The sequence below is a fragment of the Oncorhynchus keta genome, chromosome 14 (assembly GCF_023373465.1).
Source record: "Oncorhynchus keta strain PuntledgeMale-10-30-2019 chromosome 14, Oket_V2, whole genome shotgun sequence".
In the NCBI taxonomy this organism is placed as follows: Eukaryota; Metazoa; Chordata; class Actinopteri; order Salmoniformes; family Salmonidae; genus Oncorhynchus; species Oncorhynchus keta.
In genome coordinates this window covers 36,454,554-36,474,921 of record NC_068434.1, presented here as the reverse complement: position 1 = coordinate 36,474,921, position 20,368 = coordinate 36,454,554, and the positions used below count along the sequence as shown (strand labels likewise).

The 20,368-nt window shown below is 43.3% G+C and overlaps 1 protein-coding gene across 1 annotated transcript in view; it reads right to left on the bottom strand.

Moving 5' to 3' along the window:
- The window catches only part of LOC118393350 (single-stranded DNA-binding protein 2), a 96,395-nt gene extending 88,243 nt beyond the window's left edge, over window positions 1-8,152 (bottom strand). Inside the window, exon 1 of the mRNA XM_035785946.2 lies at window positions 7,992-8,152. Coding sequence (XP_035641839.2) covers window positions 7,992-8,047 — 56 coding nt within the window. The 5' untranslated portion in view covers window positions 8,048-8,152. The remainder of the gene's footprint in view (window positions 1-7,991) is intronic.
- Window positions 8,153-20,368: the final 12,216 nt, after the last annotated feature.

Below are 20,368 nucleotides of genomic sequence, written 5' to 3'. Positions count from 1 at the left end.
ATAGAGTGATCAGGGACATGCAACTATAGTTTTTCTTCAGTTTTCCTTCACTTGCTGTCTCTGCCTGGCCGGCTCCCCTCTCTCCACTGGGATTCTCTGCCTCTGACCCTATTACGGGGGCTGAGTCAATGGCTTGCTCGCGCTCTTCCATCCTTCCTGGCCTCGGGCTTGTGCAGGGGGAGGTCTTTGTGGGCTATATTCGGCCTTGTCTCAGGGTAGTAAGTTAGTGGCCTGTTGATATCCCTGTGTGGGCTTTGCCAAAGTGGGTGGGGTTATATCCTGCCTGGTTGTGCCTGTCCGGGGGTGACTTTGGACTGGGCCACAGTGTCCCCGACACCCCCCGTTTCAGTCTCCTGTATCTATGCTGCAATAGTCTGTGCCTGGGGGCTTGGATCAGTCTGTTATATCTGGTGTAATTCTCCTGTCTTATCTGGTGTCGTGTGTGATCTTAGATATGCTCCCTCTAATTCTCCCATCTCTCTCCACTCCCAAAGGACCTGAGCCCTAGGACCATGCCTCAGGACTACCTGGCCTGACATCTCCTGGCTGTCCCTGTCCCTAATAACACCGGGTCGTGCTGCTGGCCCAGTTTCTGCTGTTCTGCCTGCGGCTATGGAACACTGACCTGATCACCGGACTGCTTCACTTCACAGAAGTTCAATCCTATTTGGCTGGCAGCCACACAACTACATTTTTGCATGGCAATCATATTTATAATGTGTATCATATAAAGAATACAGCCTGCTACATTTCCTAATGTTTTGCTTAAAATTAAGCTACACCAAGAAATGTACTGGAGAAAAGTAGCTACACAGTCAGGGCGCTATTTAAACAGGCACAAATGACCTAAAACTAATATTAGGGGAGATAGATGTCAATTTTTTATGGGTAGCTAGCTAACAATGATTTGTGTCTAGCTAACAGTAGTAGCTAGCCAGTTAGCCCTATTGACTTATTATGGGGTTGTGATCTACGCTACGTTGTCAAAATGAACACAGCATGTATTTATTAACATAGCAAAATAAAATATTGTAGTCAGACAACATATGAAATGTGAATAGGCAATATTTCATTCCGAAGTCGGTGTATTTTCTCTCGCTTCAACTCAAATAATGTCCGCCATTGATTTCACAAAAATTGTATTGTTATTTTTTTACGTGGTTGTGTTATATTTCTTTGCACACTTTCCATCAATGCTTCAAAATACCCCCCCGTGCTCCAATGTGTGTGCTCAGAGCACAGTAGTATGCATTTTTCGAAACACCCATTGGGTTAGATTTCCTCCGTGTTTGAGAAGTCAAGCTTCCCACAATAAGTTGGGTGAATTTTGGCCCATTCCTCCTGACAGAGCTGGTGTAACTGAGTCAGGTTTGTAGGCCAAGGGACCTAACGTGTTCCAGGAAAACATTCCCCACAACAGTACACCACTGCCACCAGCCTGTACCAAGCAGGATGGGTCCACGGACTCAAGCTGCTTACGCCAATTCCTGACTCTGCCATAAGCATGACGCAACAGGAACCGACATTTGTTGGACCAGGCAATGTTTTTCCACTCCTCAATTGTCCAGTGTTGGTGATCGCGTGCCCACTGGAGGCGCTTCTTATTGTTTTTAGCTGATAGGAGTGGAACCCGGTGTGGTCGTCTGTTGCAATAGCCCATCTGTGACAAGGATCGACGAGTTGTGCGTTTGGATGCCATTCTGCACACCAATGTTGTACTGTGCTGTTATTTGTCTGTTTGTGGCCCGCCTGTTAGCTTGCACGATTATTGCCATTCTCATTCGACCTCTTCATCATGTTTTCGTCACAAAGGACTGTCATTGACTGGATGTTTTTTGTTTGTCGCACCATTTTTTTCGGTAAACCCTAGACACGTATGTGTGGAAAAACTCAGTTTCTGAGATACTGGATACTGTGCGCCTGGCACTAACGATCATACCATGCTCAAAGTCGCTCAAGTCATTTGTGTGGCCCATTCTAACGTTCAATCGAACAGTAACTGAACGCCTCGATGCCTGCCTACTTTATATACCAAGCCACGGCCACGTGACTCACTGTCTGTAGGAGTGATACATTTTTTTGTGAACTGGGAAGGGAGTGTATCATATATCTCGTTCTGATATTTCTTAATGTATTTGTTTACATCTTTGGGGATTTGGGTGTATTGTTTTGCATTGTTAGGTGTTACTGCACTGTTGGAGCTAGAAACACAAGCATTTCACTGCACCTGAGATAACATCAGCAAATATGTGTACATGACCAATAACATTTTTATTTGTGTCGATAAGAACAGCTGGATGTAATGTCTAATAAAAATTGTGGTTGAAGGGTTTCTATTATCCTATTAGGCAAACTGCGCATTAATAAGGTGGCGCAACAGCCTGTATGCTCTGCCCACAAATGTTTTATGCTTCAGGTAGCCCGCAAAAGACAGCACAGATAGAAGGCAAGAATCAGGTGGGTAATTTTATTGAAATGATGTGGAAACAACGTTGATTCAACCAGTGTGTGCCCAGTGGGGGGATTCCAGTGGGTTTTACACTACACGGTAGTACTCAATTCCCGCCGCCAATTACGCTTTTGGTTAGGCCTGGTCCTCAGAGGCCTTGATTTGTGAAGGGAAAAAAGTTGCGCACGGCTTGTAAGGAGAACAGAGCAATAGCTCCATTCTTTCTCTCTCTCAAACCATTCATTTTGTGAGATCACTTGTAAAAATAAAAATGTACAATCACATTTAGAATTTCATAAGCACGAATAAGAATTATATGGAAAAGGATATGTTTCAAATCGATAAAGTTTCTATTTCAAAGTGACGAGATGCGCATCTTGTGTGTGAGTGCTATTTCTCAAAACGAGGGATAATTGGTTAACACTTATATTGGGCTCAATTTTGTGAGTTCAAATGGAACGTTGTTAGTATTATAAACTTTGAAACAACTACTTTTCTAGTAGGCTACAGAATTAGAGAAGGGCTGTTTCTCTGAACCTCAAGCAGTATTTTCAACCAAGCCTGTTTCTCTCCCCAGCCATTGGCAGCCTGCCTGTCTCAGACTCTGGCCAGCTGCAGCAACCTTTCCTCCTTAATTATGTTTAGAACACACATTTAAAGGCCAAAATTGTATGGGGGGGGGGGGGCACTCATCATGTTTATACAACCTAATAGTCACACTAAGAATGCTTCTAGAACCACCTTTACTGTATATTTTATTTCAATTGAGAAAATCTAAAAAATAAATTAATAGTAGCAGTTCATTCAATTGGTGGAGGTGAGGGGGCATAGGATGTTCCCCCATGATGAAAGGGCGCCATGACTGAAAACGTTTGGGAAGCACTGATTTGGATCAGCACAAATACAGATGGGCAACCACATGCTTCAGCCTATTTATTTATAGAGTACTGATACCTGGTAGGGCCTGCTTTTTCATCAATAACCAGGGTAAAGGGAGGGCTCGGGTATCACTAAATTAATCACAAACATTTTGAAGCTGAGCCATTTGCTTGTGCTTTGCTGCTAAGATCATAACATGGTGTCAGAAGTTCTTCAACCTCGTCAAATATAAAACAGAAGAGATTATTTCACATAAAATGTTTCTTAAATTGTCAGATTTTAAAGTGACGGAAAGTAGCTAACAGCTTACTGCTCTCTCTCATGTCTCTTCATTGAGCAGCCCAAGCAGAGCCGTTGCTATGGATACTCACACTCAGAGCCGCCATGCACAGAGTGCATGCAGAGCGAGCAGCCTGCGTGCAGGGAGCGATTTACAGACAGAAAGGGGCAGTTAATGGATTTACTAACGGAGGAACATATTTCTAATTTCGGGCAAGGCCGGACTTTAACCTTTTCACATGTCAGTTTGAAATATCTCTAACGGTCGCCCCAGCATGTGTTGTTTTATGCACGTGATGTCAGAATGCACTCACTGTTCCAAAATGTGATTGTTACACAACAGGACACTTAACACGCGCTGCCTGCTAATTATCTATAGGCTGTGTTTGATCTTGTCAATTTCTAATTATTTTGTTATAAGTTTTCATTTGAATTGAGGTGTGCTACGCCTAATCATTGGTCCATTAAAATAACATCAAATTGATCCGAAATACAGTGTAGACATTGTTAATGTTGTAAATGACTATTGTAGCTGGAAATTGATGATTTGTAATGGAATATCTGCCTAGAAGGTCAGTATCCCGGAGTCGCCTCTTCACTGTTGACATTGAGACTGGTGTTTTGCGGGTACTATTTAATGAAGCTGCCAGTTGAGGACTTATGAGGTGTCTGTTGCTCAAACTAGACACTAATGTACTTGTCCTCTTGCTCAGTTGTGCACCGGGGCCTCCCACTCCTCTTTCTATTCTGGTTAGGGACAGTTTGCGCTGTTCTGTGAAGGGTGTAGTACACAGCCTTATACGAGATCTTCAGTTTCTTGGAAATTTCTCGCATGGAATAACCTTAATTTCTCAGAACAAGAATAGACTGACAAGTTTCCGAAGAAAGTTCTTTGTTTCTGGCCATTTTGAGCCTGTAATCGAACCCACAAATGCTGATGCTCCAGATACTCATCTAGTCTAAAGAAGGCCAGTTTTACTGCTTCTTTAATCAGAATAACAGTTTTCAGCTGTGCTAACACAATTACAAAAGGGTTTTCTAATGATCAAAAAAATTATAAACTTATATTATCTAACACACCGTGCCATTGGAACACAGGAGTGACGGTTGCTGATAATGGGCCTCTATACGCCTTTGTAGATATTAACATTTTTAAAAATTATCTGCCGTTTCCAGCTACAATAGTCATTTGAAACATTAACAATGTCTACACTGTATTTCTGATCAATTTAATGATATTTTAATGGACAAATTTTTTAAATTTTCTTTCAAAAACAAGGATATTTCCAAGTGACCCCAAACTTTTGAAAGGTAGTGCATGTATTTTTTTATATACCTTTATTTAACTAGGCAAGTCAGTTATTAAGAACAAATTCTTATTTACAACGATGGCCTAGGAACAGTGGGTTAACAGCCTTGTTCAGGGGCAGAATGACAGATGTTTACCTTGTCAGCTCCGGGATTCGATCTAACTTTCGGTTACTGGCCCAATGCTCTAACCACTAGGCTACCTGCCGCTCCATCACTCCATCCATCCATCCATGTAGCATAATGTATTTACAGTCTTATTCACATCTTTTCAAGTACTGGTGACAAATAATGTATTCTGAATATTGAATAGATTGTAATGGACACCTATGAGGTGTGTAAAATACTTTTATGAAGCTTGTACTGATTATAATGAGCTATTTTCCAGCTGTGTGGTGCCATGTTTCTTTATATAAATACTTTTTTAAAATTGTTAGTTATTTTTTTAACCCTTTTTCCCCACAATTTCATGGTATCCAATTGGTAGTTACAGTCTTGTCCCATTGCTACAACTCCCGTACAGACTCGGGAGAGGTTAAGGTCCTGCCGTCCTCCGAAACCCAACCAAGCCGCACTGCTTCTTGACACAATGCCCGCTCAACCCGGAAGCCAGCCGAACCAATGTGTCGGAGGAAACACTGTACACCTGGCAACCGTGTCAGCGTGCATTGCGCCCGGCCCGCCACAAGAGTCGCTAGTGCGCGATGGGACAAGAACATCCCTTCCGGCCAAACCCTCCCCTAACCCGGGCGACGCTGGGCCAATTTTGCGCTGCCCCTTGGGTCTCCCGGTCGTGGCTGGCTGCGTCAGAGGATGGACTCAAACCAGGATCTCTAGTGACACAGCTAGAACTGCGATTCAGTGCCTTAGACCACTGAGCCACCCAGGAGGCCTTCCGCCATGTTTGTTGACAGAACTGGATGTTCTAAATAAGCGTTCTAATCACACAGGTTTGAGTGTACACTGCAGGGACCGCTGTAGAATGATCACACACGTTTTGTTGGTACGTGTGAAAAGGTTACATTTGGCAGAAGCAATCGGGCCTGGGTAGGTTAGGGCCTTGAATGTCTCGGGTGTGGGCTCTATGCTGTGCAGGGCTCTATACTGCATCAGTTGGGCTACAGGTGATAATGCTTATTGCTAAATAACACACCAGCCTGATAACATGGAACATTTTAGGGTCAATTTTGGAGCCTAAAATTATCATTTTAATGGTGTCACCATAATTTAATTGTGATTCATTTTAGAGTAGAAAAGTCACCAAGGCTGCGTTCAGTATGAAAAAACGTAATGCAATATTCAATTAAACGGAAACTGTGCTGTTCTGAACGACCAGTTGAAAAACGGGGTGGGGTTGTGTTGTGGGTTAAAAATGCACCACTATCCTTTAAATACCACACTTATTTCTTCAATCCACAACCCCCTCACATCCGCCAAACGGAGAAAACGTAGGCTACCTCAAAGTCTGTTCAAGAACGTTGAAGAACATTGTTCAGTACAAGCCATTACACAACGTAGCAAACATTCAATTGAACTGAACACACATCAGAACTGACTTTCTCACAGTCGTTCTACAAAATAATTGCCCAGCGTAGTTACCTTCTGAACTGTTAGTTTGACCAACAGTTTAAAGTAATATATACATTATTAGTATTTCAGTTGTGGTTAGGATACATTCTAAATTAACCAGAAACAACCATTTTACATTTATTTATTTATTTTTCTCCTGGGTTGGGAGCCCTTGACCCCCATGTAAGGGGGTTGACCCCAGTACCCATTGACCCTAACCTCCCCAATATGCAACACAAAGTTAAGTCCTTGGCAAGAATTTACTAATATTAGCAATAGTCTAATAATTTCTATGTGCCTATGACAAAAGAAGAACCCACCCCTGTCGAACAGATAAAAATGTATTCAATCTTTAGAAAATCTACTGTTTCCATTACACATGGTCACATTTTGTCTTCCAGACTTCAATTCAACCAGTGTGTGCCAGGTGCCTGGGTTAATAGAAACCTGCCTAATGTAACCAAGTTCTCCTGTCTGTCTCCCGGGAAACTGTTTCTTCTTTAGACAAGATGTGCTCACTCAACAGAGACATTCATCGAAATAATTCTGAGGCTACAGTATGCATAAAATGATGTTAAAAAATATATAAATCTTTGACAGAAATTACATTATGTTGTAGGCTATTTTGACAGAAATTACAATTGAAAAGCCCCCGACATTGGTGTCAATACGTTAATTATTTGCTCAACTGAAAAACACATAAGTTGCAATGTGCATGTATTGTATAACCCTGTAGTTATAACATGTTTTTCGAAAATGTACATAAACATATTGTTTAGGCACCTTGACCTGTAGGCTACGCTAGACTATGCAAGTAAAAAGTCAGGTAATGTTAATGATAGCTTAATAATGATGACACATTAGGCTATGCTGGATATTTAATAGCCTGTCTGTCTGTCAGCTGCTGCGAGGTACTGTAGCATGCAATGGATCGGTTGATTGAACTAACAGCGATAGTGTCACCTGCTTGTCAACTTAATGCAAAGACAACTTCTACTCACAACAATATGCACGACTTGGGCATGTAAGCGTGCATAAAGCTCCACTGAAAAACTTGAACATAACAGTTGCCTAGGCTTTACAACAGCTACATCTACAGACAGTATAATGTTTTTGCATACTATATAGCGAAATAACGCTAAACTGACAAACTGTAGATTGATAAGCATTGCTGTCAAAAATATAAGCTATGTCGCAGAAATACTAGCCTAGTATAACGGTAAAAGGTGTCCTATGAACCACGGTCATGTAAGTCGCCTAGCCTCGTGCATATATTCTATTTCCCCATGATGTTCTATTGTAATCTTTCTTGCTATTGCCAGAATTTACAAAGAAATTGACATGGTCAACTTTTAAAGCCGTGCAAAGCCTCAATCATGCCTTTATGAGTCTCTCTCTTGCAATGTCTCTCTTCTCCGACAGCAGGTCCGTGTGACTGACCCGGACGTTCATTAACTTTCTCAATCCTCCCTCATCGCTGCGGTTTCCCCCCATAAATAAAACTTACTTTTCTCTGGCTTGGCTGTCGGACGGCACGTTGTTACTCTTGCCTTTGGCGTACATGCTTGCAGAGAGCTCCGATTGTCACGCACCTGTCAACCCATCACAACCTCCCCGAGTACAGCCCCATCACCATGGTGACACAAGCAACGTCGCTTGCCATTGGATGTCCTTATATTTGAGCACACCCATTTTGTGTGGTAAACGGCAGTGACTGACAGTTTGCTGGCCACGCCCTTCGTTAGAACTCCCTAAGAACCTCCCTCCTTTCCCTCTCTTCCCTCCCTCCTCTACATTATCTCTATCTCTCTGTTTTTCTCTCGCTCCAAGCTCTCTCTCTCTCTCTTTCGCTCTCTCCTTCCGTCTGCCTTTGCTGTGTGTGCCGCTCTCCCTGGCGCTTGCGCTCACATACACGCACACACACACAGAGAAGCACACACTCACGCACCCTCACACACTCGCGCACGCAGACACACATACACAAGCACTCAAGCATGTACACTCTCTATCACACATACACATACTCTCTCGCTATCTCTCTTTCTCTCACACACACCCACACTCCTCCCTCCTCCCTCCATTCTACTCTCTGAGTGCAAGGGGGGATTTGAAACAGTCCGAGAAGGATTTTAAACGACTGGCTGCCCCTTTAATAGACAATCACCCCCTCTACAATCACACCCGGCGCGCAGACAACGCAATGCGCAAACAACCATCGCAAATATGAACTGGAATTACATGGGTCTATTACATAGCCAATGTTGAACTTGGGAATGGGTGTAGAATGGAAAGAGACTGACAAACAGAGGTGAGAGATCCAACAACATTCTGTAGTGTTGTATCCCCTCCTCGTGTGAGCCAATTACACACAAAGTAAACTAAACAATGAAATGCATCATTCTCACAATGGCAATATTTGAAATAATCCACTTTAGTAAACTAACTCATTTCTTGTCTGTGCTGTTTTCTGTTTAATCTGTTCAAGGCAATAGTGTAGATCACTCCACCCTCTTAGATGCCACAAGTTGACACCTTGAGAATTACTGTAACTGGGAGCAACAGAACCTGGACTTATTTGTTCATTTGAGTCCCCTCTCATCAGTTGATTATCAATGGATTTGTGTAATACAAAATCTTGCTATATCTTCCCATTTTTATTTGTGATTTAGACAGCACCGATTCTTCTGTAGAGGCAGTAAAGTACAAGGAGGCATCCAGTCTGAAACATGTGTTGCAGTATGTAGCCTGAGCTGTTGCCATACAATTGAATGTTAATTTTTCAACGTTAAGCCGCCTGCAACAGCGTTTTAGAGAATTTGTCAGTATGTCCAACCGGCCTCACAACCGCAGACAAGCGTGTATGGCGTTGTGTGGGCTAGCGGTTTGCTGATGTCAACATTGTGAACAGAGTGCCCCATGCTGGTGGTGGGGTTATGGTACGGGCACGCATAAGCTACGGACAATGAACACTATTGCATTTTAGCGATGGTAATTTGAACGCACAGAGATACTGTGACGAGATCTTGAGGCACATTGTCGTGCCATTCATCCGCTGCCATCACCTCATGTTTCAGCATAATGCACGGCACCATGTCGCAAGGATTTCTACACAATTCTTGGAAGCTGAAAATGTCCCATTTCTTCCATCGCCTGCATACTCACCTGACACGTCACACATTGAGCATGTTCAGGATACTCTGCGTCGATGTGTACAAGCTCGTGTTCCAGTTCCCGCCAATATCAAGCAACTTGCACACGATGCACCCGAGCCACTGTCTGTTCACCCCGCTATCATCCAGAAGGCGAGGTCAGTACAGGTGCATCAAAGCTGGGACCGAGAGACTGAAAAACAGCTTCTATCTCAAGGCCATCAGACTGTTAAGCAGCCATCACCAACATAAAGTGGCTGCTGCCAACATACAGACTCAAATCTCTGGCCACTTGAATACATTTTATAAATTAATTTAATAAAGATATCACTAGTCACTTTAAATAACGCCACTTTAATAGTGTCTACATATCCTACATTACTCATCTCATATGTTTATACTGTATTCTATACCATCTACTGCATCTTGCCTATGCTGCACGGCCATCGCTTATCCATATATTTATATGTACATATTCTTATTCATCCCTTTACATTTGTGTGGTATAAAGTGGTCGTTGTGAATTTGTTAGATTACTTGTTAGATATTGCTGCACTGTCGGAACTAGAAGCACAAGCATTTTGCTACCCTCGTATTAACATCTGCTAACCATGTGTATGTGACCAATACCATTTGATTTGATTTGATTTGACTTCACACAGCCATTGGAGAGGAGTAGGACAACAATCCACAGGCCACAATCAACTGCCTGACCAACTATGCGGAGAAGATGTGTCGCGCTGCATGTGGCAACTAGTGGCCACACCAGGTACTGACTGGTTTTCTGATCCACGCCCCTACCTTTTTTTGAAGGTGTCTGTGACAGATGTATATCTGTATTCCCAGTCATGTTAAATCCATAGATTAGAGCCGAATGAATTTTTTTCAATTGACTGATTTCCTTATATGAACTGTAACTCAGTAAAATCATTGAAATTGTTACATGTTGCGTTTATATTTTTGTTCAGTATACTTTGGCAGAGATGAAATGCTAAGTTATGCTGACCGCGAGCTAACATCCAGGGTTCACTTCACTGTCATGGTGTACTTATCGTAAATCCACTGAGAGACAGTGATGGCTTTCGTTTCAATTCAGTGCCTCTGCAAATTTGGACCTACTATATAACTGAAAAATGTAAAGTGCTGCATCCCAACGGGTAGTCTCTGGAGAAGGACTGCTCCTCCTGTGTTTGTGTTTGTGTGTGTGTGTGTGTGTGTGTGTGTGTGTGTGTGTGTGTGTGTGTGTGTGTGTGTGTGTGTGTGTGTGTGTGTGTGTGTGTGTGTGTGTGTGTGTGTGTGTGTGTGTGTGTGTGTGTGTGTGTGTGTGTGTGTGTGTGTGTGTGTGTGTGTGTGTGTATGTAATCAAGGGCACAGAACAGGGCAGCAGTGTTTACCCTTACATAAAGCTCCGGCGATGTGACCCAGTTGGAATGGATGCACACTGTCTCTCTCACTCCCTCTCTCTGTATCTCTCACCACTTTCTGCTCCTCCTCTCGCTCTCTTCACACTCTCTCTCTCTACTCTTGCTGTATCTCTCTCTCCCTCTTTCTGCCCCGCCTCTCTCTCTGCACCTTCTCTCTTGTCCCTCTCTCTGTTAATCTCTATTCTTCTTTGTTCCTCCTCCTCCCCTCTCTTTCTCGCTTTCTCCTCTCTCTCTCTCTCTCTCTCTCTCTCTCTCTCTCTCTCTCTCTCTCTCTCTCTCTCTCTCTCTCTCTCTCTCTCTCTCTCTCTCTCTCTCTCTCTCTCTCTCTCTCTCTCTCTGTCTCTCTCTCCTCTCTCTCTGTTCCTCTCTGTTCCTCTCTCTCCATCTCTGGTTCTCCCCCCCTCTTTCCCTCCTCTCTCCTTCCCTCTCTCCTTCCCCCTCTCCTCTCTCTCCTTCCCTCTATTTTTCTCCCTCTCCTCTCTCCTCTCCACTCTCTGTTCCTGCCCACCCCCCTCCCACCCTCCCCTCTCTCTCTCTCACTATCTCTCTGTATCTAGTGAACCTCATCCCCCAGGAGAGAGATGGCGGTTCTATTTCAGACTAGCAGAACTTTCGGTTTTGGGATGAGTCCCTTGGGGGCTGATCGCCATGACAACGAATCACAGGCGACAACCGTGTGTTTGAGAAGATAGAAAGGAGGAGAGGAGGGTTTAGGAAAAAGGAGGAGGTGTGTGGGGTTCAGATTATACTGAACAAAAATATAAACGCAACAAGCAAAAATGTCAAAGATTTTACTGAGTTACAGTTCATATAAGGAAATGAGTCAATTGAAAATCTATGGACTGGGAATTCAGATATGCATCTGTAAATCACAGATACCTTTAAAAAAAGGTAGGTGAGTGGATCGGAAAACTAGTCAGTATCTGGTGTGACCACCATTTGCCTAATGCAGCGTGACACAATCTCCTTCATATAGAGTTAATCAGGCTGTTGATTGTGGCCTGTGGATTGTTGTCCCACTCCTCTTCAATGGCTGTTCAAAGTTGCTGGATATTGGGAGGAACTGGAACACTCTGTTGTACACGTTGATCCAGAGCATCCCAAACATGCTCAATGTGTGAAATGTCTGGTGAGTATGCAGGCCATTGAAGAACTGGGACATTTTCAGCTTCCAGGAATTGTGTATAGATCCTTGCAACATTGGGCTGTTCATTATCATGCTTAAAAATTACGTGATGGAGGCGGATCAATGGCACGACATTGGGCCCAGGATCTCGTCACGGTATCTCGTGCATTGAAATTGCCAGGGATGAAATGCAGTTGTGTTCATTGTCTGTAGCTCATGCCTGCCCATACCATAACCCCACCAAAACCATTGGGCACTGTGTTCACAAATGTTGACATCAGCAAACCGCTTGCACACACAACGCCATACACGTGGTCTGCATTTGTTAGACCGGTTGGACATACTGCCAAATTCTCTAAAACGAATTTGGTAGAGAAATGAACATTCAATTCTCTGGCAACAGCTCTGGTGGACATTCCTGCAGTCAGCATGCCAATTCCATGCTCCCTTAAAACTTGAGACATCTTTGGCATTGTGTTGTGTGACAATACTGCACATTTTAGAGGTGCACCTGTGTAATGATCATGTTTTTTAATCAGCTTCTTGATATGCCACACCTGTCAGCTGGATGGATTATCTTGGCAAAGGAGAAATGCTCACTAACAGGGATGTATACACATTTGTACACACAATTTGAGAGAAATAAGCTTTTTGTGGGATCTTTCATTTCAGCTCAGGAAACATGGGAAAGGGAAAGGGGGATACCTAGTCAGTTGTACAACTGAATGCCTTCAAATTAAATGTGTCTTCTGCATTTAACCCAACCCCTCTGAATCAGAGAGGTGCGGGGGGGCTGCCTTATTAATTGCCATCCACGTCTTCGGAGCCCAGGGAACAGTGGGTTAACTGCCTTGCTCAGGAGCAAAACGACAGATTTTTACCTTGTCTGCTTCGGGATTCGATCCAGCAAAACTTTCAGTTACTGGCCCAAAGCTCTAACCACCAGGACCAAGACTTTACATGTTGCGTTTATATTTTTGTTCAGTGTATATACAGGTATATTTGGAGAAAAGACAGCAAGAGTTAACAATATTTAAGGCATGAGTAAATGTTTTGCTTCTGCCAAGGGTCAAACACTTATGTAGTAATGACTCCCACTCAGGTTCACAAATCATTAGGCCGAATCACCAGAAAATTGTTAAATGTCCCTCTGAAAACAGGTGTGTGTGTGCGTGCGTGCATGCATGTGGGTTTGCGTGTGTGTGAGAGAGTGTGTGTGTGGTTATCAGTGACGCATCACTGCTATCACAACAGCTTGAGGGCAGTTAGAAAGGAGAGACAGAAAGTGGGAAGGAGAGATAGAGAGATATAGATCAGGAGGGAGGGAAGGACGGAGGGATCATTCTCTGCCCTCCCTGTCGAGATGGCTCCTGTTAACGATGTGCTGCTCTGATCTTCTGACTGGTAATGAACAGCTCCTCTCTACAGAGTTCACCTCCATGTCCACCTGGGCTGTTGAGTGGCTTCTACAGAGGGTACTAGAGAGGAGGAGATTGTGGGAAATCGAAGCGGATCACCATAACCCCATGGAGGGGGCCTGGGCAGAGTCCCATAGAGGCTGCTGGGGTAATGGTGTGAAGCCTGGCATGTGCAGATATACTCCATCGCCTGTGCCTTAGCTTCCTTCCCATTGACTGGCCCTGTGTAATCCCTGAGCCTGCAGTAGATATCAGGGCTAAGACCCAGCACGTAACACTACAGCTCCAGTTACTGCTCAGAACACAACAGCCACACTGGAAAAGAAGCCATCCGCTACAGAGAGCGAGAGAGTCTCGGTCCCAAATTGTATCCTAGTAGGGTTCTGTTCAAATGTAGTGCACTATGTAGGTAATAGGGTGCCATTTGGGACGCAGACACAGAGGGTGTGATGCCCTGCATGGAGACTTACAGTAACAATGTGAAGGGAATGTTCAGACTCACTCCGATCCCAATCACACACTTACTGTAAATGCTAAAGATTGTATAGCAGAGGAGGCTGGTGGGAGTAGCTATAGGATAACGGACTCATTGTAATGGCTGGAATGGAATAAATGGAACGCTATCAAACACATCAAACATATGGAAACCACATGTTTAATAACTACGTTCCATTTATTCCATTCAAGCCATTACGATGAGCACATCCTCCCATAGCTCCTCCCACCAGCCACCTCTGGTGTATGGTATATTGATGTTGAATCATGCTGTGAACTTAGTACAGATGTACAAAAGGTTATATGTTGAGGGTTCAATACTTTACTTCAATGCAATTGTTACGTACCGGTAGTTCATTTTGGACTCTTCTGCAATAAAGAAGAAATATAGTCAAATTTAGTTAAACCACCTTACACTGTGTTTGGGGTCAAACTAACAATGACATTTTACAATAGCTCTATTCCATTATAATTCTACCATGATGTACTAAGCAATGGTAACAGGCACCAAATGCAACAGTGAATTTGACTCGCAGGATTGTTATTGAGAAAATACCCAAATCGTCAGTGTATCTATATTTGGACCACTTTATCTTACCCACCAGATTCTCCTCCTGAAATGACATGGGAATAGGCAAATAAACAACGATGTGAACAGTCTGGGACATGTTGTCTCTCTTCTTTCTCCGCTCCCTCCCCCTCTCTCTCCTCTTCTACTCTGTCTTTCTCTGTCTCGCTCTACCTCCTGTTTTTTCTTCCTTCACATCCTCTCTGTTTGCTTCACTCTCCCTTACTCACTATTCCCTGATTCGTTTCAGTGTGCTGGGGTGACCTGCAACTGCAAAATGAGAGCCACGGAAAGTTGTGGGGGGAAAAAAGACAGCGAGTGAGAGAAAAAACCTCTGAAAACTGAGCCCACCATCTTCTACATTCATTGGTAGATTGAGTATTCATCGAGATAAGAATCTGATACCATGTATTTTCATGGAGGTGTGAGTCTGTGCACAGGATCTGGGGCAAAATATTTTGGCATCTTTCTCTCTTCCTCTCTTCTCTCTCTCTCTCTCCATCCAAGGCCTTTCCTTCCCCTTTGGTTTCCACCAAGCCACAGTCTGTAGAACCCAACCCACGGTCTTGTCTGAGGTCATCTATTTTAGGGTGTCTAGACGCTTCAGATTTGTCACAATTACGGCAACTTTTTAATTTTGATTTGGGGAACCGCTACACGTCAGAACGCTGAGCTGCACCAGGGGCACAGACCAAGACACAAACACAATGGGTCTGTCATCTGTCTTTCAGCAACTGCTGCAACATTTGGCAAACAGCCCTTATTTAAAGAGAGGGTAGATATGTGACCATATATTTCCTCTGAGAGTGACTGTTAGCAAGGACGCCAATTAGCAAACCATTAAGTGTTCACATGAAAGAGCTACTGGGGAATAATTTGCACTGAAGTTTACAAGAGCTTCAGGGTCTGTAGATAATTTAGAGTGAACAATAACACACCTTGTCACACAGTGTCTTTATTTGGTTAAACACACACGAGACACAATGGAGAACATGTCATTGTTTATTTTTAACCTCCATGACTGGATTCCGGGACCGATGTTTGCTCAGTTCAAGAATGCTGGCACAACCTACCTAAGTGTTAGGCAAGGTGTATGTTAGGCAAGGTGTTAACATATTAATCGACTGACATAAATAGGTTCCCACTGGGCAACAAAAATGTTGAATCAACTTTGTTTCTGCGTAATTTCAATCCCAAAAAATTGAATCAAACTGATTGGATTTGCAAAAAGTCATCTACTTATGAAAATGTAAAAAAAAAAGTTTGAAAAAAATCCAATGACATGGTGAAATGTTTTGTTGATTTCCCATTGAATTCACCTTATTATTAAATGTTGAGAGGAGACAGTATTAGTTAGTACCATAGTACAATATAGACAGGTATCTATAGAAGAAGATAGAACAATTATTTCACCTGGCCTCGGCCTCAGTACTGGCAGCAAGGTTTTCAGGCAATCTGCAAGGATCTCTGTGTTCTGCTGGAAGTAGAAGTTCCAGTCTGGGGCGTGTGGAAACTGACGGCTCTAAACAACATTTGCTGTTCTCCCCTCCCCCTTTTCTCCTTCTGACCGGAAGCTCCTCCTGTTTGCAGCCAGAGTTGTTTTCTTCTTCTGAGGGCGGGAAAGTCACAGCCAGTGCTTCCTGTTTGCGACTGTGTTCATGTTGGTGATTTGTATTAGATTGACAGCATATAGTATGGGTAAGCATCGAACAGTGTGCGGAGAAAAACACTTCTTAATCAGTTTAGTTCCAAGAAAGGTACTTGGATGTGTGCATGTTTTTACCTCTAAAAGCACCCATTTTTTCATATTCCACAGTATAATCGCTGCCTGCCTGTGATGTGTGGTTGTGGTAACAAAGGCTGCAGATTGATATGTGAAACATTCCTGAGTCATTTCTGGTAGCAAGTTCAAAATTACTTGCTGGATTTTGTCCCATGTTGTGAAATGGTCATAGACCAAAGTTCCAGGGAGACCTGTATCCATGCCCGAGCCATAGAAAAGCCAGAGATGGGCAATAACTTCAAAAGAGTAATATCGTATCGTTACTGTCTGTCTTCTGTTTACACAGTTATGCAGCCTTCAAAAGATCAACCCAGTGATCCCAGCTCTTTGTTGCTGTCTGTGCTCACTGATGATTCATAGGATACTGTCTGTGTGCTGTATGCCGTTTGATTTACTGAAATACCAAAAACCAATGGACTCAACAATTCTAACATATAGAAACCGACACAAGAGAGCATCCTTGAGAACTTCCTTGAGAAAGTTCTGTTTGGAGGAGTAGGCCCACTGTAAAGTCTGTCAAGTACAGTCTGTCTATAAAATGCACATGTTTGACCTGTCTGCATTCTCAGCTGCACAGTGTAGGCAATCTGGAGAAGCCATTTTGAATTCCAGCCCCTTTAGCGTGAAGTGTTATTACCTGCGATTGGGGTGTTTGGGAAGAACCTTAAACTCAGCTCTCAACAGTGTAAACGATGTATCATCAGGTCTACGTGTCACATCTCCATCACACTGGGTGTAAATGTGCTTTAGCGCTTCCCAACCATTTCCAGTGTGGTTTATTAGAGTGTAATGATGATGTAGGCAGTTCCCTTTCTCTGATCAGCATTTAACAGCACTGGGGTTGAGGGGGCAGCATTAGTGGAGGTGCTGCTGCTTCTTTCTGGTTCATCATGTTAAGTATAGCATGCTAATTAAGCATCTGTTTAACAAGATATTATTGTAGGTCCTCTAGTGTTGCTGAACAGATGTTCAGACATCATTGGGACAACATGACTTTATCTCTAATGGAATGGAAACCGCATAGTGTTTGCTGTTTATGGCCATGTGTAGCACATAAGTCATATATCATCTGATCATCTATGTACTGGTAGAAATCACTATCTGCATTTTCAATTAGTTTCATTTAGCAGACGCTCTTATCCAGTGCCTGGCTCAAGGGCACAACAACAGATTTAAAATCTTAGTCTTACTATTATAATGTATTTAAAAAAAAATCTTGTTACACTTTGGGTGAAAATCTAAACCTCCCTTATTAATCATGTAAAACAGAGTATTCCATGTATCGGTGGAGCTAATTTTCTGTCTTGAAAAGGCCAGTTGAACAGAGGTGGAAAAACTCCCTTTACAATTAGATGTATGCACAGCCTTCTTCTGAATTCCAGGCAGGTTTTCTGTTGGTGAAATTCCTGATGATTTGAGGCGTTCCAAGCGTGCGCTGGGTGCTGATGTGCCCGACGGAACATTGGAGTGCAGGCTGGCAACTGCAGAGGATTCTGGGTAATAAAGCTGCAGATGAGTGTGTGCGTGTATGCGCATGTCTGAGTGTGTGTGTGTGTGTGTGTGTGTGTGTGTGTGTGTGTGTGTGTGTGTGTGTGTGTGTGTGTGTGTGTGTGTGTGTGTGTGTGTGTGTGTGTGTGTGTGTGTGTGTGTGTGTGTGTGTGTGTGTGTGTGTGTGTGTGTGTGTGTGTGTGTGTGTGTGTGCACGCGAATATCTGAGTTAGTGTATCCTCAGTCACAGCTGTTCCTTGTCTCTCCTCTGTCTAATGTGATCTTACTGAAAGACCTTCTCCTCAGTGCAGATGTCTACTACCGACAGGCCAGTGCCTGTGGGTGTAGCTCAGGTGTGGCTGGAGGTTACCCAGGTTAGAGTGCCCTCTGGCTAGGCTAACCTATTTCTCCTTTCCCCCTCTCCAGGCCAGGATAATGGATCGGTGTGGATGGAGGTCAGGAGGGGAAGTTTTCCCTGTTTTCTCTTCTCCTCCTCTATAACTGGACCTACAGTTAGTCTGTCTGGACGTTCATCTCTGGAAGCTTCCCTTTTCCCCTAACATAAACAACATTGGGCACCAGATGTCTTTCAATGGATAAGGTGGTCACAGTCTGGAGTTCAATCGAATCCACCAATGCTACGTTTTACACAGTAATGTACTACTGCCTGCACACACGCTTCTATTCGATTGACTATTTATTCCTTTGCGTGACCAAGTCACTTTACTATATATTTGTAAATACAGTGAAATAAAGTCCATTATAACTACATACTACCTCTCTTATTACTTCTAGCACTTGTTAATTTTGACTACACTCTTTTTAATGTTTGTATTGTTATTGACTAATGTACTGTACTTCTTGCACCTGCAGTAAACTGTGTATGTGACAAATAAAATTTGATTTGATTTCTTGTTCCGAAGAAAGTGAAAGCATCAGAGCCCAAGAACATTCTGTGCTTGTATTTGACCAGGGGGAAAAGAGTTACTGTATAAATCCAGCAATGCGGGTTTGATTGAATCTGGTTCTGGAAACGTTCATGTCTTTCAGATGAGTGGGTTTACTACCACCTGTTTTTTTACTATCCTTAGTGCCTGCCTCTCTATGTGATCAAGTCCTTTTCCAATCAGGAAACGTGTAAAACTTGAGTAAGGACAACAGTTCTTTCAATTGGGTGATACCGTCTCTATCTGCAGTTACTCATAAAGTAACAGCCTAAGAGGCTGAGGAGGTGGGCTGGATTTGATTTCAAGGATCCCCAGATGGAGCGGTGGTTGTAAAATGACAGATTTGTTTTGAAACAGCAGGAAAACTCAAAGCGAGTAGTTGACCTTGCTCCCATGTACACTCCACGCAAGTTGTGTAGTACTGATATACTGAACGTTGTTTGTGCATTTTGGATCACCAAGATGTGCGTGCATGTGAGTCTGTTTGTAATTTGTTTTGTGAAGTGCTAATGAATAACAGTTCCGTAGGCTACACCCCCCCCACCACCACACACACACACTCACACTCACTCACACACACACTCTCACACACCATAAAAATCCAAACATACCAACTCCTTGTTTACTGAATGGAGTAAATACCATTCACATGCCAGGATCATTTTCCCTTGGTAACTAAAAACATATGTGCAGACAGGCCAGTGTTGACACTTCCTACAGTAAGGTCTGTATTCCTTCATTCATTCATACACTTTCTTATGTTCTCTTCAGCAGTCAGCCTATCATAGTCACCTAGGTAGGCCATCCAATATTAATCAGGTTTAAATAGAGATGTCTGCAAATACAAAAGGACTTCAGAGATAACAAGAATACATGTGCACAGACAATTGAAAACACATCAGTGCTTTCTGTGGACATCCAATAGAGGAGAGAGAGAGCCAAGAGATTCCATGGCTAGGGAAGCTGGCTCATTACAGGTAAAGGCTGTCTCTATCTCTGTTTCCATGCATGCCCCCCACACACACACACTGGAGTGATTAGCCCCAGAGAACAGAGGGAGAGGCCTTTACCCAGAGTTCACCACAGTCAGCCCAGCTGCCACTGGAAAATCGTGCCAATGCCGCAGCAGAATTGTATGTGTCTTCTATGTTTTTGCACATCCACTTCCCTTTGTGTGTGTGTGTGTGTGTGTGTGTGTTGTGTGTGTGTGTGTGTGTGTGTGTGTGTGTGTGTGTGTGTGTGTGTGTGTGTGTGTGTGTGTGTGTGTGTGTGTGTGTGTGTGTGTGTGTGTGTGTGTGTGTGTGAGATATACCCCACCGCCTAAAAGCGATAAAGAGGGAGCGCTATTCTTTTCTGAAGCACACTCTAGACTCTAGCTTTTAATGACAACTAACCTCGGGGGCATGACAACAACGTGATTTCGAGGTATGGCTACACGAGACTAGATGACAACTAACAACCTGAGAATATGAACAACTGACAACAC